At 48.6% G+C, this 25,287-nt stretch overlaps 1 protein-coding gene and 1 pseudogene across 2 annotated transcripts in view; one reads left to right on the top strand and one right to left on the bottom strand.

The window, feature by feature from the left end:
* LOC142453140 (proline-rich protein 11 pseudogene) overlaps nt 1–15,419 on the bottom strand; it is a 38,896-nt pseudogene extending 23,477 nt beyond the window's left edge.
* Nucleotides 15,090–25,287, top strand: part of SNX9 (sorting nexin 9) — an 84,955-nt gene continuing 74,757 nt past the window's right edge. Inside the window, exon 1 of one of the 2 annotated variants that reach the window (XM_075554332.1) lies at nt 15,090–15,429. In XM_075554332.1, coding sequence (XP_075410447.1) covers nt 15,418–15,429 — 12 coding nt within the window. In that variant the 5' untranslated portion in view covers nt 15,090–15,417. The remainder of the gene's footprint in view (nt 15,430–25,287) is intronic. The other variant, XM_075554331.1, reaches the window with a different exon arrangement.

Below are 25,287 nucleotides of genomic sequence, written 5' to 3'. Positions count from 1 at the left end.
AATACAAACAGGAAGCAAACAAACAACAACAATGACAAAATAGCAAAAACCTCAACCGGGTAAAAAAAAGCAGAAAATATTAAAAACCAAATCAACTTTAAAATGTGTCAAAAGGAGATCAAATGACAGACACTTCCTTTTAGCCTACCTCCATCTGCCATAATCAGCTTTACAGCGCACGTTATCTTATAAGCAGGAGATTCTCTTCCCTGCACTATGATCAGTAGGACTTCACCAGAGGCTTAATCCACGTGTGGACCCTGCAGACGGATCCTGGCTTCCACTGTCACCCACGGCCTTTGGAAAACCAGCTGTTCACAATTTAAGCTCTGACACCATTCCCTGCTTTAGATTTGGATTTTATTACACAGGCTTGGATCACACAGGCTGGTGTGCTTCCTCCATGTGGGCTTAGCTGACACCTCACTTACATGGCTGCTTGTTTGAAGACAAGGTTTTACAACCCCAGAAGCTAAGGGGTGTAAAACTCTATGAGAGCAGAAAGCCTCATCTTTCTTCCAAGGAAGGACTGGTGGGTCTGATCAGCTGACCTGGTGGTTAGCAGCCCAACATGTAGCCTCATTGCCAGTACACTTTAAGCCTCTAAAAATCAAAAATATAACGGTAGAAAGTGGTTGCCTGGGGCCAGGGTTGAAGAGAAGACTTTGAGTAAATGGTTGTGAGGGATCTTGTTTTGGATAATGGGAATATTCTTTCTTGATTATGAGGGCGATTACGCATCTGTAAGCATATCAAAACTCAACTATACACTTAAAATCACTTAATTCATTTTGCATATAAATTACACCTCAATGAAGTTGTTGGGGAAAGAAAAAAACAAAAAAGCAAACTGAGTCTACCCTAGAGCCATACTTAGGGAATCTCCTCCCTGTGCTACCGAAAAGTTTGTGGTACTGTATCGCTGTACAAATTATTCAATACATGTACTTGTTTAATAGTGAAAAATCACCATCGAGGCAGCTAGACTTCCACAAATGCAGTGTAAGATGGTAAAGAAAGTAAAGGAAAAGGAAATATATGGCAACGAGGTCGGGAATTAAGGTAGTTGATTTTGTTGTTAGATGCCACTGAATGAGTTCTGACTCACAGCTACCCTATTACAACAGGTCAAAGCACCGCCCAGTCCTGCTCCATGCTCACAATCCTTGCCGTGTTTGAGTCCACTGTTGTAGGCACTGTGTCAGTCTATGTCACTGAGGGTCTTACTCTTTTTCACTGAGTCTGTGGTACCGAGCATGATGTCCTTCCCCAGGGACAGATCCCTTCAGTTACATGTTTAAAATGCATGTGATGAAGTTTCACCATCCTTGCTTTTGAAGAATGTCCTGGCTCTACTTCCTTCAAATGTGCTGTTGTGGTTGTTTTTAGGTGCTGTCCAGTCAGGTGCCACTCATAATGACCCTATGGACAACAGAAAGAAACACTGTCCGCTCCAGCACCATCCTCATCATTTCTGTTACGTCAGAGCCATTGGTGTGGCCACGGTGCCAATCCATCTCCTTGACAGCCATCCTCTTTTGTGATGCCCTACCTCTTTACCAAGCGTCACATGTCCAAAGAAGGTGAGATGAAGTCTCCGCATCTTTGCTTCTGAAGAGCATCCTGACTGTACTACTTCCAAGGTAGATTGTTCTTCTGACAGTCCATGATATGTTCAATATTTCTTGCCAACACCATAATTCAAGTGCATTGATTCTTCTTTGAACATATGTGGCAATTGAAATACCATGGCTTGAGTCAGGGGGCACTTTAGTCTTCAAAGTAACATCCTTGCTCTTCAACATTTTATTTAAAGATCATTTTATTGGGGGCTCTTACAGCTCTTACAACCATCCACACATCAATTGTGTCAGCATATTTGTACATCGGTTGTCATCATTATTTTCTAGGCATTTATTTTCTATTGAGCCCTAGGTGTCAGCTCCTCTCCCCCCTCCTCGTGGTCCCTTGGTAAATGATAAATTATTATTATTTTAATATCTTATACCGACTATTGTCTCCCTTCCCCCACCTGTTTCTGTTGTTCATCCCTCTGCAGGAGGTGGGGAGCGGGGAGTGCGGTTATGTGTCGATCATCGCAATGGATTTCCCCTTCCTCCCTTTCTCTCCCCATCTTCCTCCTGTCCTCCTGGTATTGCTACCCCCATTCCTGCTCCTGGGTTCCGGGTGTTGTGAGTTCTTATGTCTTATCTGTCCCTGAGCACACGCTCCGCTCTTCAACATTTTAAAGAGGTCTTGGCAGCAGATTTGCTCAATGCGACATGGCATTTGATTTCTGGACCGCTGCTTCCATGGGCATCGATTGTAAACGACTCCAAATGTTGAAGTTCAAGATGTGGGGCTCAGTGTGGAAGACATGTTTTGTGACTTCACAGTGCCCCATTTTCTAAAGGTAAGAATCAAAAACGATCCTAACATTTTAATCTGGGGGAGAGAGTACCTCTAACCCACACATATGTGCCTTGTTAACGCTTTGTCTCCAGAGACTTGTGCTAGGTTGTATCATTTACCTGTTGCTTCACAACAAATGACCCCCCAAATTGCAACTTAAGGCAACAAAGATGTGTTTTCTTGTTATTTCTGTGGGCCCAAAATCCGGCATGACTTAATTCAGTGCCTCTGGCTTGAGATTGCAGTTGTCAGTTCCCTCCAGGCTCAGGTAGGCCTGAAGAAGCTTCTTCCGAGCTCATTCACAGAGCTCTTGGCAGATCGCAGTAGCTCTCCATCCCCCCATGCTCATGCTTTTGCATGAGAGCCGTCCTCTGTTCCTGGCCACGTGGGACTGACCAATGGCATGTGAGTGTCTTCATCACACGGCAACAGCACACCCAAGCAGGAAACCACCTCCATCCCTCTGCGTCATTCTATTTGAGTCAATAAGTAATCCTTCCAAGTTCAGCAAACACTCAAGTGGCGGGCATTTTACAAGGAATGAAGACGAGGCAATGGAAATTATTGTGAGCTATCTTGGAGGTTACCGACCACAAGTCTGGTGAGCTTTCCATCCACATGAGGAGGCTTCAGAAATGTCCTGGGAAAATGAATGGAAAAGACAAGGGACCTTTTCTACGAACTTTCAGAAGCCCCCTTGTATTTGTTCAATGAATGGAAGAGATGGGAAATAGATTGAAAAGAGTAAGAGGGGGGCATTTTTGTATGTTCGCTTGTGTGTTTGGTGTTGGCATATCCTATTTTGGTCCCAAGGTGAGATTATAGCAGAGCCAATGTATTCACGAAGCCCTGGTGGTGTAGTGGTTACATATCGGGGTGCTAACCACAAGGTCAGCAGTTTGAAACCACCAGTGGTTCTCCAGGAGAAAGATGGGACTTTCTACTCCCTATAAAGTGGCAGTCTCAGAACCCCACAGGGGCAGTTCTACCCTGTTGTATGGGGTCACTATGAGTCGGCATCGACTTAATGGCAGTGAGTTTTGGATTTTTAAAATATGTTCACCGAATCCATTTCAGTTTCCCTTCAGCACACTGCTGGTGTACATTCCCCTGCATGGCTTACAATTAGTTGAGGCCAGAGAAGTGGATGTGTCCAATGGAAAGTGGGTGGAAGAAACTGAAGCCACTTTCCGGCTGGATCCCAATTCACCCTCCATCTCCCACTGGATCCTCTGCAGCTGGCTGGCGGATAAGGAAGGAAGTTGAACATGGGAGATGGAGTGAAGTTGGGCCTGGTCAAGTGCCCGGATCTTTGAATCCCTCTGTAGAGAGGAGACCTGCCCCGCAACCTTCCAATGAGCAGGCATCTTTGTAAGGGAAGGAACAAAAATTGTGTAAGTCACTGGAATTCAGGGGTTATTTGCTACAAGAGATAAGAGGACATTGTATAAATGGAGCAAATGAGGCAATATCAGCTCTTGGTATTGATAACAATTAACTCTGTGTGTCTATTTTTCCAAGACTTTTTTTTTTTGCAAGTAGGTGACAGCCTACTAGCTCTGACCAATCGAATATAAATAGAAGTAATATGCCATTTATGAGGTTCAATGACTAAGTGTCTGGCATGTGTCATGGACTGAATTATGTCCTTAAAAATATGTGTCAATTTAGCTGGGCCATGATTCTGGCATGTGTCATGGACTGAATTATGTCCTTAAAAATATGTGTCAATTTAGCTGGGCCATGGTTTGGCAATTATCTAATGATGCTTCCATGATATGATCTGAGATGATAAGCCAACCAGTTGTAAAAGGACTAAGGGCGGTTGGACCACTCATAACCCCATAACAGCCCTCATCTGGGGTAAGGGCAGTCTCCTGGGGTGTGGTCTGTATCACCTTTGAACTCACAAGAGACAAAAGGAGAAAGGAGGAAGACCTACTACCAAGAAAGAAGAGCCTGGAGCAGAGGGTGACCTTTGGGCATGGGGTCCCTGTGCTGGGACCTCCTAGAATTGGAGACACAGAGGGCAAGCCTTCCCCTAGAGCCAGCACTCTGCAATCTGCCAGGGGGCAGGCCAACCACGCTTTCGTGACCATGGGGCCCCAGTGAAGACACTGGGCATCAAGGCTCCCATGAGCTCCCTGGTTGATGGTGGTACCCTGTGCACGTTGTCATGCATGGGTACTGAACACAGAAATGTAGTCCTGACTCCGAGGGAAGACGACACCAGGAAGCTCCATGTTTGGAGGCGTTCGTTCATCCACGCTGTCTAAGGTGCTTCTTTTGCCTGGTTTGAATCTCTATCTTCTCTCTGTAATGAACTGCGGCCATGGGAATAGGCGCTTCTAGCAAGTTTTGTGAGTCCTCCTAGCAAAGCCAACCTTGAGGTGTTCGGGGCCTGTGCTCCCTCTAACTCAGTGGTTCTCAATCTGTGGGTCGAGACCCCTGTAGGGGGTCAAATGACCCTTTCATGGGGTCGCCCGATTCATGACAGTAGCAAAATGACAGTGATGAAGTAGCAATGAACATAATGCTATGGTTGGGGTGTCACCACAATAATTGGCTGCGGCAATAAATGGTTGCTCTAACTGCACAGGTGCCTGGCCCTTGCCCCCAGCCACAAATGAGTAGCCGCCCCTTTCAGTGGCTTCTGCTTTGCTTCCTTGGGCTGTGTGAATTGTGTTGTAGGGGACAAAAGAGACCTCAAATCTCAAACATAACTTATGGATAACATTTCTTAAGTCTTAGACAGGACACAGATGAGGGCAATTCATCGGGATGAGGGAGACCATCGGCACATGGTCACACGATGGTGTCCCAGGAGTGACAGAAAACCGCCCGCTGAAGCAGCTGCGCAGGGGAAAGACTGGACTTCCTACACCTGTACACAGTTACAGTCTCAGAAACCTCCAGGGGTCACTGTGAGTCAGAAATGACTCAATGGCGGTGAGGTTCTGTTTTGTTTTTGTTTTGCATTTGTTTTATCACAAAAGCAGATGAGTACACCACAGCTACAGGTAGGGCCGCAGAATCGGGAATGGGACCATAATTGGAACATGTATCTTATGCTAGCTAGAAAGTGCTCACCAGACTGGTTCAGGAGCTCTCCAACCAAGGCAGTCAGGCTATAACTCTTGACCATGTGACCCTTGTGCCCCAATTTTCCTGTAGGCCACACACAGGCAAATCCCTAAGGGCCAAACTACCCCTTCCTGGATTGACCTGGGAAGTTGTAGTAATCCACTACCAAAGGCACGCTGCCTGAAGGAAAGCTATTTACCTTGTCAGGTGATAGGAAAAAACCCACCGAAGGCTGAATCTATGTGGAGTCTCAAAACAGATTTAGGGCTTACACCATAAACCAAAGCGCTCTGCAAACCGAGAGCTCAGGATTTAAAGTCTGATACAATTGCAGCAAAATTGGCCTCAACTTGGAAAGCCTCGCTGAGTCCGGGATGTCATTGCTGATGCCAGATGGATCTTGGCAGAAGGCGGAGAATACCAGAGAGATGTTTACTTGAGTTTTATGGGTGCTGCAAAGGCATTTGACTGTGAGGATCGTGACAAAGAATGAGTCTGCTGAAGAAGAATGGGAATTCCAGAGTGATTGTGCTCATACGGAACCTGTACAGGGGTCAAGAGCAGTTGTGTGAAGAAAACAAGCGGATACCGCTTAGCTTACAAATGGGAAAGGTGTGCATCAGGTGTATCAGGGTTGTATCCGTTCACCATACTGGTTCCATCTGCGTGCTGAGTAAATCAGAGAGGCAGGATTCGAGGAAAAAGAATGTGGCATCAGGATGGAAGAAGGCTTGTTAACCACCTGAGATGTGCAGATGACACAGCCTTGCTTGTTGGAAATGAGGACTTGAAGCACTTGCTGATCAAGAGCAAGGATTGCAGTCTTCAGTGTGGAATATAAGTCGATATAGAGGAGACCCAAATCCACACACCTGGAGTAATAGGTAGCATAATGATAAATGCAGAAAAGATTGAAGTTGTCAAGTATTTGATCTGGCTTGGATCCCCAGTCAATGGTCACGGGAGAAGCAATTAGAGATCAAATGCAACACAATGCATTGGGCGAATCGGTTACACAAGATGTCTTTAGAAGACTGAGAAGTAATGGGGTGGCTTTGAGGACTAAGACGAGCCTGGCTCAAGCCAGGGCTTTTTCAGTCACCTCATATCCATGTGGAAGTTGGGCCTTGAATTCAGAAGACAGAAGAATTGATGTGTTTGAATGCACAGTGGCGCTGCAGAAGCATACTGAAAGGACCAAAGACTGCCAAACGGACATAAGAATCTGTCGCAGTTCGGCCAGAGTGCTCCTTAGAGGCTAGGACGGCAAGACTTCATCTTACTTGCTTTGGATGTGTGGTCAGGAGAGACCAGTTTCTGGCGAAGGACATCGTGCTTGGTTAAGTCGAGAGTTAGTGAAAAGAGGAAGGCCCCCAAGGAGACGGACGGACACAGTGTCTGCAGCAATGGGCTCTGGCACAGGAACAGTCGTGAGGATGGCGCAGGACCACACAGTGGTTTGTTCTGTTGTGCAGAGGGCCACTGTGGGCTGCAACCGACTTGGCACTTGACAACTACAACAATATGCATTTATTTACTTGAAAGAATAGCTTGAATGTTGACATCTCCTTACTTAATCAAAGGTTTGGTAATTTAAGAAGCAGAAACATTACTGAAAACTCAAACCAAACAAACTCACTGCCACGTGTCAATTCTTACAGCACCCCGGTGGCACAGTGGGTTACACGTTTGGGCTGTTAACCACAAGGTCAGCTACTTGAAACCACCAGTAGCTGCTCAGGGAAAAGATGAGCTTTTCCTCCCCGTTAAAGACTCACAGCCTCAAAACCCACAGGGGGCAGTTCTCTACTCTGCCCTATAGAGTCACTATAAAAGGTACTGAGGTCTGTGGCATAGTGGTTACAGGTTGGGCTGCTATCCACAAGATCCTCAGTTCAAAACCATCTGCTCTGTGGGGGAAAGACAGGTTTTCTACAGTTAATAGTCTCAGAAACTCACAGGGGCAGTCCTGCCCTGTCCTATAGGGTCACTATGAGTCAGCACCAACTTAATGGCAGTGAGTTAGGTTTGGCGTTTGAGCTAGAAGATGATGCTAGACACAACAGAAGAGAAGGCACAAGGGCGAAGTGCTCGACTGCTCACCACCCGGTGTGCTTTGGAGAAAATGCCTGGTGATCTGTCCCCACCACAACGACAGACTAGGAACCTGGGTGGGGCAGTTCTATTCTGTTCCATGGTGTCACCTTATGTCAGGATTGATTCAACACCGCCACCACCACCGCCACCAGGTGATGGACATGAAGCTGAAGGAGAGAGAGAGTGTACTGAGGAAAGGGAAGGAAGACACCATAGAGGAGCGATCCACTCAGGTAACGGCACGGCCCATCAAGACGCTGTCATCCTCCCCGTGGGGGAGCAACTGGGGGACACTTGCTATAGATCTGAGAACCACACTGAGCTACTGGCCCACAAAGCTAAGTCCACCCAGGGAGGGGCTCTAGGAGCTGTGGGGTCAGGAGGTTACCCTGACGAAAGGGCGTTTCACCAATCTTCCCAACAACCCTTAGGGCAGTGTCGTTATTCAGGAGAACACTGAAGATCAAATGAAACAGCACGCTCAGGTTCAGACAGTGGTGAGTAGCAGGACTGAGTTTTGAGGTCAAGACTGCCCAGCTCCAGGGCCGTTGGCTCACCAGGCAGCACTCAGCCGAGTCATGCCTGCCAGGGCACAGCCAACTCTCCACCACATCTGTCTCAGTATACCGCTGACGGGCATGCTTAGTGCCAACCCTGGGGCTCCCTTCCAGTCGGAAGAGAGGGAGTGTGTCTGCGTGTACCAGAGCATTTGTGCTCTGTGCGACGTGAAGCTTTAAAGTGACTTTCCCCGTCCTGTGTCCTCAACAAACACAGGTGCGCTGACATCTTTCAAAATGTCCTTTCCTATCTAACTCTCCTTCCTATCCCTATTCCTTTGTGTTCAATCACTGAATGCAAATATATCCCTGAGGGTTCCTGCCAGAGAATCAAGCTGCCCTGGAGTCAAGATGGCACGGGCAACAGGGATATTGGGGGCTGAGAGCTGAATGAACCGCATCTCACCATGCCTGCCCACACTGGTCCGTACTGCAGCAGGAGTTCAAGGTCAAGGCTGATCTCAGGTCAGCCTTCCTTTCAAGGATCAGGGCTACCCAGACCCAGAAAACAGTCTGGTCAAGAACCAAGGGCAAACCTGCCCTGCTCATCAGTGCCACCCATGCCATCTGGGCAGGCACACCAACCTCCGTCTCTTCCCACCACACGGACTCCATGTTCCTGGTCTGCTCAGGTCCCAGGAGTCAGATCCTGCTAGCTTTCCAGGATGGCCACTGGGTCCCATTACTGTCCATGGCTCTGTGTTTCTCAGAGAGGGAAGAAAGGTGACTGGGTCAACGTGGGCAATAATTTACAACCAACTGATTAGCCAGCCAAAGCACACACACAAAACATATAACTAGCTAACCGAACACAAAGAAGCAGCGCGGTGTTTGAACGCGGGTGCTGGTGAGCACTATTGCAAGTCCGCGGAGGGCCAGAAGAACAAACAGGTCTGTCCTGGAAGAGGCACAGCCAGAGCGCTCCTTAAAGGCAAGGATGGCGGGACTTCACCTCACTCCCTTTGGGCAGGTTGTCAGCACACCAGGCCCTGGAGAAGAACCCCATGCTTGGTGAAGCAGAGGGGCATCAAAAAAGAGGAAGGCCCTTGCCAGGATGGGTTGACACAGCGGCTGCAACAGTGGAAGTGGTGAGGATGGTGCGGGGCTGGGCGGTGCTTTGTTCTTTGCTGTTGTGTGAGGGTCATCCTGTGTTAGAGTGGACTTGATAGCATCGAACAATAACGTAACGCACAGGCGAGCCCTGTACAAAATTAACCCCCGACACTTCACTCTCAGCCCCTCTTTGTTGTTGTTAGGCGCCACCCAGTAAGTTCCAACTCCCAGTGATGCCACGCAGGACGGAAGAAAACACTACCTGGTCCTGCACCATCCTCACAGTCGCTGCTGTGTGAGCCTGTGGCGGTCACTGAGCTAGTTATCTAGGCTGGGGCTTCCACCTCTTCACTCATCCTGGAACCTACCAAGCTTGATGTTCGTTTCCAGGGGCTGGCCCTTCCTGAGAACGCGTCCAACATACATGAGATGAAATGTCAGCATCCTCACTTCCGAGCAGCGTTCTGGCTTTGTTTCTTCTCATCCAAGTTTGTTTGTTCTCTAGCAGTCCGCGGCACAGCCAATGTTCTTCGCTAACACGAGAATTCAAGGCATCGATTCTGCGTTGACTTTCCCAATTCATTGCCCAACTTTTGCAAACTTAGGAGGCTATGGAGTGGGTCTGGACCATCTTAGTCTTCAATGTGACATCCTGGCTTTTTAATACTTTTAAAAAACCATTTTATTGGGGGCCCATAAAACTCTTACCACAATCCATCCATCCATCCATTGTGTCAAGCACTTTTGTACATTTGTTATCATCATCATTCTCAAAACATTTTCTTTCTACTTGAGCCCTTGGTATCAGCTCATTTTCCACCCTCCATTCCTCATGAACCCTTGACAAATTATAAATAATCTTTCCATGTCTTACACTGACTGATGTAAGCCAGTCTCCCTTCATCCTTTTGTCCACCCCCCTGGGAGGGGGTTAGAGGTAGATTATGGTAATGCACCCCTTGCTCCCCCCACCTTCCCCTTCCCCTCCTGGTATGGCTACTCTCAATATTGGACTTGAGGGCTTTATAAGCTCCTTACTGTTTCAAGCGTGTAACCACTCCTTGTGATGTCATGTACTGGTCCAGTTGTGAGGAATCCCCCCACCCCCAGTGTTGGTAATGAACTTGACTATCACTAAAGACACCAAGCCCACTTCAGTGTTCCTTTGCCTCCTTTCTTAGCCACTTTGACCAAGACTTAGATCTGAACCCACATTCCTCCTTCTTTGTGTTTCCTTACCACAATGCTGATATTAAAGGTTTCTCTTCAGAAGACTGACCGACTTTGCTAAGGACTATTTTTGGTTTGGGGTTGAGGTGTAGCCAGTGGTGGATTTCAGCTGGTTCCCACCAGTTCCACAGAACTAATACCTAATTTTTGTTGAGTTCGGGGAGCTGCTTGTTAGACGGGCACTTGTATTCAGGGTGGCCATCGCCAATGTACGTTCCTGATTCTTTTTGTTAGCGTGCATCTGCTCCACAGCGCATTCTAAGCTCCAGTGGTAATGTTCATTCCATCCGTGTTGAAGACTGCCACCTTTGATCCTCACTAGCAAGCGCGTCGAGTCCTCTTCACCCTCCGGAGTGAGGGTGTGGCATCGGCCTATCACGGGTTGCTAAGGAGTTTTCTTTCCTCCAGTCCCAAGGCCACATTCTTCTTCATGAAGTGCCGCTTTTCAGATGATCTGTACAGTCTACAGACTGACTAAGTATGGTGAGACGCTCTAACCCTGAGGCGCCTCTTGGTTGGTGCCCATGTCCTGCTGGGGTCTTAGATGATCCTGGGGTTCTGAAGGATGCCCCTACTCTTTCTGTTCTCTTACCAAGCTAAGTTCTTGGGCCCCATGATCTCATTCCATCCATACGCCAAACCCACGAGGCAGGTGCGACGATGACTTCACTCCGCCGTTGAGGAAGTTCAGGGTTAGAAAAGCAACGTCCCTAATGGTGCAAGGACCAACATCCAGATCATTCTACATGAAGTCAGCACTTCTAAGGAAGACAGGAAGGACCTAACGAGACAGAGGAGGGCTGTGTTGATGTTCTGCCCAACCAGCATGCGTACCTGCAAACAACACACTACAAGTCAAAACATGGATGTTCAAAGCCGCCATTTCCATGTGAAACGGGCACTTGGGACTAGAGGTCTTGTGACTTCCAACAACACAGTTATTATCCATTTCTGTGGCGAGAACAAAAGCACATTTAACTCCATCAGGACGTAGCAATAACATCCCAGCATCACTGAAGAGATGCAAGGCCGGAGTGGATCCTCATTTATCTCCTGTCACCACCAGCCTTGCCCCTGGCATTGGGCTTTCTATAAATCTATCACCCCATCCCTTGTCCTCATAAAAAGGGCAGGAGACTGGGCGGAGGTCCTCTGTTGCTCTGGCAACGCCCCCTCCCCCCAGCCTTGCTTTTGGAAAATGCAATCTACTTATAGCCTTATGCTGGCAGTTCACAAATGCAAACTCACTGTACTCCCAATGGGAGCGATGAGACTTCTGCTGTTGAGGAAATAGCTGCATTTGTCACGTACCGGGCTCAATGTGAAGGAGCCCCTGAGGCTCAAAGGTTCAAAACACAGCTGCTGAGCCAAAGCTTGTCGGTTCAAATTCAACCAGCCCCTCTGAAGCAGGAAGACTTGGTGATGTACCTCCATAGAGATCACAGGCCCCCCAAACCCTATGGGGCAGTTTTTTACACCGCCCAGTGGGGTCACCGTGAGCTGAGATTGACCTGATGATGCTTAACGACAAGTCCTAACGCTAGGCTCTGTGCTCTGAGCTGTGTGTGGCCACTGGAAGGTGCCACCTTCAAGGCTGCTCACAGGAATGAGGGTGAGGGGAGGGAAGGGAGAAGTGCTCAAACGGACAAAGAAGACAAAAACCACCTACTGCCCAGACCTCTGGGTATCTTGAGGGAAGGCCATTTTTCAGCCGGGCAGAAGCCACTCCTCCCCTGGGCACCTGGACTTTGTGAGCTGAGAGAAATAGACGTCATTTGGTTGCGTCTACTCTCCCAGGTGGGTGGGTGGAGCTGAACGGCCATGACCAGCCCAGATGTGACTGTTCAGGTTGGGGTGACCAGCCCAGTTGTGATTGCTGAGGTCGGGGTGACCAGTTGTGATGGTTGAGGTTGGGGTCCTCGTCCTGTTGTCCTGTGTCTCACTATGATTCCTGACGCCTCCAAGCAGCTTTCTTCACACTTCTCCCCACAAAGAGTGTTTCGTTGGAAAATGATCGAGTTGGAGATCCGTGGCAGTGAGTGGGCGAGCCGGCCCTGCTAGCCGGTCCTTAGTATACGGACCTGAGAATGGGGTCACTGAAACTTCCCCGGCCCTTGCTGCAGTTGTAAATGAGGGGCTGGCATTTTGCCATTTCATGTGCGGTGGTGAGATGATTTTATGTCAACTAGAGACTCCTAGCTGGGGTGGGGGAGAGGGGCATCAAATGCTGTCTCCTTGGCGGTATGCCTGTCTCATCAAGAGACCCCTGGGAGTCTCCTTCACTCTCCCCTTCCCCTTCTCTGACCACCCTGAGAGCTGCCAGAGCCCTGCCATGTTTCTACCCCCCTTGGATCCACAAGACTCTGCACCCACTGGCCTCTGATCTTCCTGAATCCTGTGTGATTGCACGTGCATCTGTGAATCTGAGGAGGGATTTATGGACTAGTGTCAGACTTACAGATTTGAGTGAGCGTGGGCTTGGATGACTTCTTGATATATAATACTTTTGATATAAAGAAAGGTCTTTCTTATACATATGTGTATCACTGGATTTGTAGCTCTAGCCAACCTGGCCTACCACACCATGTGTTTGACAATGCCATCTAAGACAAATGTCAGCTAGCCACTGGACAGCACATTTGTGATAAACATACATACTTTGACAATAAATCCCACAAGAGCTACCTTGCATGACTGATATTTCTATTTTTTGCATTTTTAATAGTGAAGTTGGACAGTCCGAGTCAAGAAAACACTGGTCATTTGATCGGTTTTTATTTTCACATGCCTTAGTCAAAATCATCACTTAAATTACTAGGATTTTGTCATACGCTTTTTCCTCTTAGGAGCCGTGGTGGCATACTGGGTCTCGGGGTGGACTACTAACCCTGCGGTCGCTGTTTCAAATCACCTGCTATCTACTCGCATCAAGAGTCGTAGTCTCGGAACCCCCAGGGCACTGCTGTTCAGTCTTATAGGCTATAGTTGGAACTGACTTGATGGCGGTGAGTTCTGGAGTGAGTAGTAAAGTTGGAGTTTTGTATTAAATAGATTCAAACGTGCAGAAATCTTGTACTGTGCGATGTTTTTCATATTCATTTCTGTTCCATATAGTCAGGCAAACGCTCTGTTACTTAGGGTGTGACTTTCCCAAAGCGCTTATTCATTCTTTCAACCAACATTTAGTGGGCGCTTACTCTGAGCGAGGTGCTGTGCTAGAGACAGGATGGGATGGGGATGGGCTGAGTAACTTCAGGGAAGTTGCCAGGGAAAGGAGAGATTGGTTGGTCTGTGGAGGAAGGCAAAGAGAGGGGAGAGTTACCAGACATTTTAGACACGAACAATACATGCGATATCCTTGCCAGGACCAGCGACCTGATTTGCAAGGTCTTGTGAAACAATGAGCATGCGAGGCCACTCATCTAAAGATCTATGAAGAATTTCAAGATGGTGACAGCAGAGCAGCAAACGAAGCCCAGGGCCTCTCTGGGCAGGAGACCCTGTGCAATTGACTGCACTGTTCAGATGCCCATGGAAATGACTCTGGGCCTCTGGGTCAAGGGCCAGGAGCTCAGGAGGAAGCGAGAGGCCAGTGTGGTTAAGGAGAGAGGCCTAGGATGGCATGAGATGCTTTGGATCTTCTAGAGGTTCCAAGATCCCACACTTGTTTCCCATGGTCTGCTTGTATTTCATTATTTCTTGAAATAGTCCCATTAACAAACATATTGGCTGCTCTCTGTTTGGGGTTCTTTCAGAACGTTGTAATGCGCATTTTCGTTCACTTGTGCAGGTCTGATAAGAGGAACAATTCCGAGAAGTAGAATTGCTGGGCCCAAGGATACGGGCATTTTCTGTTTGGAGGGGTATTGGCAAAGTTCAGCCAGGCTTGATTTGTTCATATCCATAAACAGCGCACAATGATGACTTCCTCCTCAACGCTCTTTCAACGACTTAATGAGAATTTGGCACAGGAAAGCCAGAGATAACAGCAAGAAGGCTGTCAACAAATGCGTCTCTGGCCTTCTTTTTATTTAGAAAGACAACCATTTATGAATATGCTCATGACTAGAACTCTGGCCAGGAAGCTCAGCAGCCACACGTTTCAGGAGCACTCGCGACACTGAGCGTAACGTATAATTGATATCGAATAGAACGAGTGGGATTTCGGCATTCACTGTAACTACTACTCTCTCCAGCTTAATCAAGTCGACCGGATGGATGACCTCGTTGAACCTATATCGCGGATAATCAAACCAAAACGTCCTAGACCGGTATGCCAATCCAGATCCACTTCCAGCCATGTGTTCCGCCGCAGTCACCCATTCTTATTAAAATCCAGCAACACTTGTAGACTGGGGGTGGGGGTGGGGGGGCCAGCTGCGGCCTTCCAGTCCCTGTGGGCCCCCCTCCACCCCGCGGGGCCCTGCGACCCTCTTCAAGGGACCTAGGGTGTCCAGAGGGAGGTTGACGGGCCGGAGCTGCCTGCAGGCGAGGCCCTGCCCCGGGAAGCCATCGCGGCGGCTCTCCTTCCCGGCCGGGGCGCCGGGGGCAAAGTCCCGGATGGCGTGACCCCCGCCCCCCGCCGTGCCGAGCGATCGCGGCCACTCGGGGGCGTCCCGCGCGGCCACCTCCACCCCGCCCCCCCCCGGGCGTCGTGAGGGGTCCGGGGCGACCCTCGGCGGCGGCCGCGGGTCCGAGCGTGGGGTCAAAGGGCGCGGCGGGCGGGCGGCGGGGCCCGGCGTGCTTCCGCCGGCCGGCGCGGCGCCGCGGTCAATGGGCGGCCTCGGGGCGGGGGCGGGGGCCGGGCGGCGCGGCAGGAACTGGCGGCGCGACGGGGGCTGCAGTCGCCGAGCGCCGCGGCGGGGCCGGAGCGCCGAGAGTCGGGCCCAGGCCGAGCCCGAGCCGCCTTCGCCGCCCCGCGCGGCCCGAGCAGCCGCGGCGCACGAGCGGAGCCGGCCGGCCCGCGCCGGGGGAGCCGCCCGCCATGGCCACCAAGGTGAGGCGCGCGCGGCGCAGGCCTGGCCGCCGCGGAGGGGCCGCGCTCGGCCTCGGGGGACGGACGGGGGCGCCCACGGACGCGACCACGCGGGGTCTGCGCCCCGAGGCTCGCTCCGGCGCGGCGGGGGCCCCGGGGCGCGGGGTCCGGGCGGACGGACCGACGGGCGGGGACGCCCGGCGCCGGGGTAGCACCTGAAGGCGGCGCGGGCCGGGCCGGGCCGGCAGTTCCCGCAGCTCTCAGGTCCCGGCCGCGCCCCTCTCCGGAGTTGGGGTGTTTCCCCGGCGCCCCCACGGCGCGGCGTTTCGGGGGCAGAAGCCCGAGGGGCGCGTCGCCGACCCCCGCCGAGTGCGGGCCCCGGGGACGGGCTGGGGTGGGGACTCCGGGCCCGCGCCGCCCGGCAGGGGCGATCGGGCTTTGCGAGCCCCGAAACTTCAGTCCAACCCTGCCTGCCTGGACTTCGTCCTTTCTGTTTGTCTGTCTCTGCTTTTGCTACGTTTTGTCGGCGTGGACGGTCTTGCCAGGCGGAGTGGACCGGCCCGAGGGAGAGGACTGTGCTTTCGGGCGTGTGTGCGGGAAGGGGAGGCCCCCGCCCGAGTTTCGGGGGGGGGGGACGTCCACTTGGGAATTGGCCTGCAGAGGCCCTTTGCTGTTTCTCGCCGATTCTTGGTGGAATCAGCTGTCACCTTTTTGCGCCCTGAGTCAGCAAGAGCCACCCTCGGCGCCCCTTTCCTGGGGCGTTTTCAATAGGGTAATTGATGTAAAATATTAACCGGGAAAGCCTGAGGATCTGGGGCGGGTTGGCAGTTCCTGCTTCGTTGAGCTATTGTTGATTTGGGATGTGGTTACGCCTGCAAATAGTTCATGGTAATATCTTTCATAAACATTTGCCCTCCGTCCCCACCTCTTTCATTTGAAAGCTGTTAGCTAGCTGCTTGTGGGATGTTGAAAACTCGATGCCCCCCCCCCCCCCCCCCCCGCCTTTGTTTGCGTGTTTGGCTTTTGCTGGGGGCGGGAAGGAAGGGATACTTAGTTGAAAAGGGATGAGAAATGGGAAATCCAATGGAAAGAGGGCCATAGTCTTCCTTTCCCTTTGGGGCTCCGAATTCTCCGAGGTGTAGCTTCTATAACAACTGTCGCCTGTTGTCAACTGCTGCTGAAATTACTACCTTCTTGCTAATACAGTCAGTGGAAACACTGGGGTTTATTAGATGAGATAAGACCTGTCCTCTTCGATGAACACAGTCAATTTTGTGTTGGCCTTTTCCAAAAGAAAACGGAAGCCAAGAATTTCTAAGGAAATGTGACGGCGGTCAGCATCCCAGAAGACCCCAGTTTTGTATGCCTCACACCCTGGCATGCACTCCCTTTGCCACTGTGCACGTGGCCTTAGTGTTGGGGGTTTCCCACACCCACAGATCTGCTGGCCTCTAAGGTGTATTTACTCTCTTCTTAAAAAAATTTTCTTTTTACTGTGTTGTTGAGGGTACCCACAGGCCTACACCAGTCCACCCATTTCTACCTACAAAGTCAGTGAACTTACAGTCTGCCAGCACTACAACCATTGCCACCTCCTGCACGGACTTCTTCCCAGAAGTCTCCTGTCTAATCTTTCCACTTGCTGTTCTCAGTTGATCTCCAAAGATCAAGATCTTAAAGGAACCCACTGCTCCAGGCAGACTTGCGGCAGCTGCTGGTAGTAGGGTCAGGCCCCATTGAGTCTGTTCCTACTCACAGTGGCCCTGACCTGCACCATCTTCGGAATTAAAAATTTTGAGCCTGTTGCTGCAGCCACTGTGTCAGTCCACCTTCTCAGGGGTCTTCCTTTAGCAGGTGGTTATGCTCTTGGCTGCTTCCTGAAAGACCTGCAGTTCAAACCCACCAGCTGCCCTTCTGGAGAGAGATGAGGTTCTCTATTCCCATAAAAATATTTATAACCCCAGAAACTCAAAGGGGCAATTCTCTGGTAAGAATCAACGTGATGACAATGAGATTTTGTTTTTTAATCGTTTGGTCGCTCTGAGTAGGCATCCGTTCAATGGCAGTGGATATTGTTTGACTTTGAGAAGGTGCCGGGGGTATTTGTAAAGGGGATGCAGCTTAGCCACTGGTGCAGGTATATGCAATGATTAGATTTAGGAAACCTGAGCGGGGGGTTATTTTATTATTATTATTATTGATAGTTAAGCCTGAATTTAATTTGTTTATACAGTTATAAAGAACACTTAGTCTTCTACTACTACACCTGAATCAAGTGTGCTTGCCAAGTAAGAGCCATAAAGCCTGTATAAGCACTCCGGCTTCATATCTGTGGGTCTCCGAAGGCACGTTCTCGCTGTTTCTTTCACCTTTCCTTTCATCACCATTTCAGGTGACAAGCGTCTCTGTCTCAGTGTTTGTGCTGGAGGATCCTTGTCAGCAGCTCAGAGATGTGAGGAAAGATTAAAAAAAAAAAAAAAAAAGAGGACCCTGCCTTCCTTTTCTAGTTTCCCCACTTCCTGGTGGCATAGTGGGTCTGTGGGGCTGCTAGCCTCAAGGTCAGCGGTTCAAAACCCCAGGCTTCCTGAGGGAGAACGATGAAGCTTTCTGCTCCCTTAAAGATTTATAGCTTCGGAAACCCAAGGGCAGTTCTACCCTCTCCTATAGGATTGCTGTGGGTTTTCATTTGTTTGTGTTTTCCATGAGGTGATTAAACCCGAGTACATTTTTTCAGTTAAGGCCACACCCATCCACCCACCCTCCCTCTACGTGGGATGGTTTCTTTTTTTCCTTCCCATTATTTTAATTGGGAAGGAGGAAGAATGCATTCTCAGTAAGTAATGAAATGACAGTGTCCTTATTACTTTTATGTCTGGCTTGTTGGGGCGCTGCTACAGGCTTAGACTACAAGCCTGAAGTGACCGGAAAGACATTCTGAATCCCAGTATTTTAGGTGACAGACCAGGCCCACAGTTAATTTTCCAGAGAAGTATTTCCGCTCTCTTCAGTGTGAATTTCAGCCCTTCACCTGGTTTCTTGGTGACAGCAGTATTATATTTGAGTTCTCATGAGTCCATGGACATGTTCACAATAGAAAGGCATTCTCTTGTAGAAGAAAGACTTTAATTGGGCGATTCTTCATTGCTGCCCCCTTTCACCTCCTTGCTTCCCATCTTTACTCTATAGAACGTGGGGCTGCCTTTCCTGGGCCCTTCATGTCTCGTTTAAGAATAAGGCTAATAGCTCCTGTCGGAAGCCCTGGGGTTTTATGTTTGAGACAATCTTAGGGGGTTTCTATTTCACATAAATTTATTTTTATTTGTGAGATCAAGTCTTGGGAGGGGGCCCTGTATTTGTGTGTTTGTGTACACGAGTGTCATCACACATAAACCAGAGAACCTGAAGAAACTAGTTAGTGGACACAAACCAGAGGACGTGAAGAAACTAGTTAGTGGACACATAAACCAGAGGACGTGAAGAAACTAGTTAGTGGATGGTAAGCCAGATCTGTACCATTGTTCTGTGATTTCCACGTCAGTTAACCTTTGGTAACTAGATGTTTCTGTCCTTAGGTTGTCACTTTAGGAATACCGATAGCCTGCCTCCTCTTCTTTTCTAAAGTTAGGAGTTTCTGATGCTCTTAGTTTTCTCACTTTCCCCGTGTAGTCAATTAATCTGCCCTTCTAGCCATAATTCCTTATGTGATGTGTTATCATGTGAATGGACAGGATTGAGGCACGGGATTAAGTCCTGAGTTTAGTAAAGGGTGTGAACCAGGTCTCAGCCTTGGTTTCCTGGGGGGTATAGTCCCTAAAAGATAAAACGACACCTCCATCAAAGGCACACCTGCCTTCATAAGAGCCATCTCAGGAGCAGAAACACAGAGAGATCAGTTGAGGCCATTGTAAGAGAATGTTCAAGATCTCTGAAGTGGCAGAAGCCGAAACAAAACATCCACGAGACACCCCGAGGAACAGCCCTGAGACTCTGGGACTGTACGGTAGAGCAGTGGGGTACATTTCCTGGCCCAAGGAGGCAGAGGCCAAGGTCCATGGGGCGGAGAGGCTGAGGACCGGAGAGAGACGCGACTGCTGGCTGAGAGGAGAGGAGAGGACCATGACTGTATCCTTACTGCTTACGGATGCTGGCTTGTGCTAACCTGTTAACTCCCCTAGTGAGCCGCTTAATGATGAGGATTGTCTGTGAGTTCCATGTGACCATTGCAATGAATTATTGAGCCCAGCAGAGAAGCAGAGTGCTGTGGGAGGATGGTTTGGTGTCGGAATAGGGTACAGAAGGTATCAGAATAAGGCATGGAAGGATCTGAAGCCATGTCTCACCCCTGCCTTGTGGCAGTAGGGAAGCCAGAGGGGTCAGATACGGCTCCTTCGCATCGCCGACACACTCCAGTGAATCTTACATGCGCCTTGTGCAGTTCGTCTGATTGAATTACAAAGATGTGGAGAATTGGAAAGCCTGGTAGAAGATGAGTGAACTTCTTCCCAGTATAGAATAAAATCGAAACCTACTGCTGTTAAGGTGATTTCGATTCAGAGCAAGTTTACTAGAGAAAACATCCCAGAAAAAGCCCCCTTTCACCTGCCCCCCGAGCTCCCAGAACCTTTATGAAGAGTAGGGTCTTTGTAAGGCCTTAGGGATTGAAGTTGGATTGGATTGACTTCCCCCCCCCCCAATACAATATGATATTAATTGCTAGTCATTCAAATTTGCGTAACTTAGTAAACTTTTGAAAAGCATATGAAGTAAGATGGCTGTACAGTAGTGGAGTCAAAGAAATATTCTGTGACAGTCCAGGGCCATGGTGATCCTGTGGTCGCATTCGTACCTCCCACAGCCGAGACTCGGGCGCAGCGCTTGGTCACGCGTAACTACCCTGTGTCAGTGGAGGGTTCAGTGTCTCTGTTAGGATCAGCATGTTTCTACCAAGACAGCTTGATAGCGTTTCCCCCTCCCCCGTGCTGCCAACTCATAGGGACCCCATAGGACCAAGGAGGGCTGCCCCAGGGGTCTCTGAGACTGTTCGTTGTTGTTGTTAGGTGCCATCAAGTCGTGTCCTACTCAGCAACTCTGCAACTGTTAACAACACCGCCTGGGCCCTTGCCATACTCACAGTTGTGCTATGTTTGAGCTCAGTGTTGGAGCCACAGTGTCCGGACCACCTTGTTGAGGGTCTTCCTCTTTACTTGGCCGGCTGCTTTACCGGTAAAGCACGATGTCTTTCTCCAGGGACTGGTTTCTCCTGACAACATGCCTGAAGTATGTGAGACTGTCTCCCTGTCCTGGCCTATAAGGACCCTCTGGCTATACTGCTTTCAAGACAGATTTGTTGATTCTTTTGGCAGTCCATAGTGCTTCGACTTTTGCCAGTGCCATAGCTCAAACCCATAAATCCTTCTTTAGTCTACCTTATTGTGCTAGTTACATAATCTGGTGTCAATTTGGGACTTGAGAGGATTACGAGGGAAGGGGTGGAGTCTAGTCTGTCAATCATTGTATAGCCAATGAGGCCTCTGTGTAGGCATGGCCTTCCCCTGAGGATTCTGGGAATTCCTGTAATTCCTCCTTGCAGGTGGGAGAGACACTCTCTCTGCTCACTCCTCGAGAGACGCTCTACTTACAAGACAGATGGCACGATGCTGATAGACCCTGTGCCCTGGGAACTGGAGGAACCACGTGGAGACTCCTGCCTTACAACGCCACTGGATCCATAAGACTTTGCACCCACTGGCCTGTGATCTTCCTGCATTTGGCATCATTGCATATGTTTCATGAATCTGAAGAGGACTTTATAGATTGATATTGGACATACGGACTAATCCTGGATTTCTAGACTTGATCTGGACTGGGCTGGGAGGTTTTCTCAATATTCAATTGATTTTGCTTATAAACTTCTTTCTTATACACATATGATTGTCTATGAATTTGTCTCTCTAGTCTACCTGGACTAACACACTTATTCAGTGTTCAACTTTCACATGCAGTGGAAAATACCATGACTTGGGTCAGGCACATCTTAGTCTTTAAAGCAGTGGTTCTCAACCTGTGGGTCGAAACCCCTTTAGGGGTCGAACGTCCCTTTGAAAGGGGTCGCCTGATTCATAACAGTAGCAAAATTGCAGTGATGAAGTAGTAACGAAAATAATTTTATAGTTTGGGGTCACCACCACATGAGGAACTGTATTAGAGAGTTGCGGCATTAGAAAGGTTGAGAACCGCTGCTTTAGAGTAACATCTTTGCTGTTCAACTCTGTAAAGAGGTCTTGTGCAGCAGATTTACCTAATGCAAACAATTGCTCTCTTGACTGCTGCTTCCATGAGCACTGATTGTGGCTCCAAGCAAGACAAAATCCTTGACAGTTTCGATCTTTCCTCCATTCGTCATGATGTGTTACTGACTGACTGATTTTGGCCGTCTTTTCATTGAGTTGTAATCCATACTGCAGGCTTCAGTCCTTGATGCTCGCTCATCAGCAAGTGCTTCAGGTAGGTCTTCCTCACGTTCAGCAAGGAAGACTGTGTCTGCATATTGCAGGTGGTCAGTAAGCCTTCCTCCAATCCTAATATCACACTCTTCAGATAATCCATCCATGATTCCTTGCTCTGAACACAGATTGAGTAAGTGTGGTGGGAGGATACATCCCAGATGCACACGTTTCCTTGTTTTAACCATCCCTTGTTTTGTTCCCACAACTGCCTCTTGATCCATGTTCAAGTTCTGAATGAGCACAATTAAGTGTTTTGGAATTCCCGTTCCTCTTAAGGCTATCCATAGTTTTTTTTATGATTCACACAGTTGAATGAATGTGTTTACATGGTCCATGAAACACATGTAAACAACGGTATTTCCTGCTTTGACTCTAGATCCATCTTACATCAGCAATGATATGCCTTGTTCCATGTCCCCTTCTGAATTTTACCTGAACCCCTGACAGCTCCCTGTCAACATATTGCTGCAACTGTTGTATGGTCTTCAGCAAAATTTTACTTGCATATGATGTCAATGATGTTTTACAGTTTGAGCATTCTGTTGGGTTACCTTTCTTTGTAAATCTTTGCAAGAGCTAGTGGTTTTGGAACTGCTGATCTTGTGGTTAACCACACAGCTCACCATGCCACCAGGCCTAGTGATCGCCTTCCTAAAATCCTCCAGTGTACAGCCTGGAGCCATGGGTGGAGGAATGTTCTCTTTTCATGGGTTAACCCAAGGACCACTCACGTGGAGGAGGAGCTGATGCTCTTGCTAAAGAAAAGTACCCTGTTTTCCCGAAAGTAACACCCCCCCCAAAATAAGACCTACTTACCATTTTGGCTCTCGCTGAAATATAAGGCATCCCCCTGAAAATAAGACCTCCCTAAAAATAAGGCACCCGCTCCCCCTGAAGCTACCGTAACTCTGGACTCTGGACCAAAGTGGCGGGTGCTGCTGCGCAGCTCACTGTTGGCCACAGCGCAGCCAGAGCAGACAGGGAGTGGGAGGTCTCTTTTAAATAAACAATAAATGTGTGCCATATTCTTCATGGAAAAATAAGATATCCCCTGAAAATAAGACCTAGCGCATCTTTGGGAATAAAAATTAATATAAGACACTGTCTTATTTCAGGGAAACGGTAGGTTGATAGTGGTGGCTGGTTGCCTCAGATTCTCTCCCTCATGGCGACTGTGTATAACCATGACCCTCTTCAAGGACTTAGATGTGTTTGAATTAGTGGTGAAAGCTACTCCATCTGCCTTGACAAACTTGATGTCTTTTCTACCATCTGTCTTTCTCGACGACCTTGTCCAAAAAAAAGCAAGACCTTACTTCTAAGGCATGTTCTGATTGTATTTCTTCATAGATTAGTTTATTCTTTTGGTATTCTATATTGGTAAGCAGAAATGTTTTGTGATGCTGTTTTTCTCTCGTCCATCTGAAAATGAAAATGAAATTACAGTTGTACTTTGCCAACTGAAAAGGCACGCAAAACTTTCAAGCCTAGTGTATGCCATCCCCTGTGTTTCTGGAATGCTTGTCCCTGTCCACCCAGCCCACCCCACCTATCTACTACTCTAGACTTATTGGGGCTTAGAGCAGTTCCCTGTGTTCTCCGGATCTCCCTGCCACCATGCCCATTAATAAGTCCACTGCACAGTGTAGTCTTGGCCAGACTGCCCGTTTTTCATCGGACTTGTTTCTATGGCTAATGACTGGCCCCTCTAGGACCAGGTAAGCCCCAGGAGGCAGGGATGTGTTTGTTTGTTCACCTTTATATCCCCTGTGACTGCTCAGATAGAGGAGACTCTTGCTAAACATTTGGTTGTTCTTTTAGTAAACTTTTGTCACTCATGCTTTCTCAAGGTAAAAAGCCCCACTGCCATCGAATGCCTTCAGGTTCATAGTGATTTCTGACACATAATGACCTTGTAGACCAGTGGTTCGCAACCTTCCTAATGCCGCGACCCTTTAATACAGTTCCTCATGTGGTGGTGAACCCCCACCCTCCAACCATAAACTTATTTTCGTTGCTACTTCATAACTGTAAGTTTGCTACTGTTATGAATCAGGTGACCCCTGTGAAAGGGTCATTCGACCCCCAAAGGGGTCACGACCCACAGGTTGAGAACCACTGTTGTAGAGGGTTTCCAAGGCTGTAAATCTTTACAGGAGCAGAAAGCCTCCTCTTTATCCTGTGGAGAATCTGGTGGGTTTGAACCAATGACCTTGGGTTTGCAATCGAACGCATGCTTCCCAGTGCCTTGAAGGCTACACACATTTTTACACTGTGAAATGTCTGTCTACAGGTGATAGCAATATTGTTTTTTATTTAATAATTCATTTTTTACTAATTACATGAGAAATTGTTTCTTAGATTTCAAGTAGTTGGAACAAGTCTCATATTTTAAAGAATTGTCTCTGACCCAAGATTGACTATACATTTAGCTTCATTTCCAAACTATGGGACTTTTCTGCCAAATTAATTTAATTGGGTCGTGCTCAGGGAATCTGATGAATAACTATATTATATCCTGACATTTATTGAGGTCAGCTTTATGCCAAGGAGCCCAGGTGGTTCAGTGGCTAAGGCCCTCAGCTGCTAACCAGAAGGTCAGCAGTTCAACCCCACTGGCTACTCCATGGGAGAAAGATGAGGTAGTCTGCTTCTATGAAGGGTCACAGCCTTGGTAACCGTGTGGGCTGCTTCTGCCCTGGACTGCTATGAGTCAGCATTGACTGGACGGTAGTGGGCTAGCTTTTAATGTGAGCACAGAGCCATTTTCCCAAGTGGTGTGTGTGTGTGTGTGTGTGTAATGTCATTACGTGGAATTTATTAATTATGCTGTTCAAATCTTCATCATTACTGATGTCTTTCATACCCTCCATCTCATCAAATCCTTAAGGGGATGCTAAAATGGTGCATTTAAAATTTTTTTCCCTATAAAATTTAAGATTAGTGGGTCTTTCAGGAGAATGGAAGTTTTTATCATTAAGAAAGGACTCCCATTATCTGGTACATGTTCCTCTCAAAGATTATTTTGTCTGAGTCCCTCACAGAAGGGCCACACGGAAGGGCTGCTGTATCCAGGGCGCAGTAGAGCAAGGATGAAACCTAACTATTCTCTAGTTGTTTATTATGTCTTCCGCTCAGTTTTATGGCTTAGTTTTACCCCACTAATCTTGTTAGACCTGTGTGTGTTCATTTGTATAATTTAGATCACTGGGTCCATGAAACCGAAGATAGATAAACCCCTCAGAAACAGTCACAGAAGTAATGATTTCCTGAGGGTACTGGAAAGGGGTGGGGGTGGGGCTGATAGCAATGACGACTGTATAACACCACTGAGGGGAACAAATAACAGAGTGGTAGGTGAACGGATACATTG

The sequence above is a fragment of the Tenrec ecaudatus genome, chromosome 7 (assembly GCF_050624435.1).
Source record: "Tenrec ecaudatus isolate mTenEca1 chromosome 7, mTenEca1.hap1, whole genome shotgun sequence".
Classification (NCBI taxonomy): domain Eukaryota; kingdom Metazoa; phylum Chordata; class Mammalia; order Afrosoricida; family Tenrecidae; genus Tenrec; species Tenrec ecaudatus.
The sequence above is the reverse complement of the archived record's forward strand: the minus strand, read 5'-3'. Positions and strand labels throughout refer to the sequence as shown.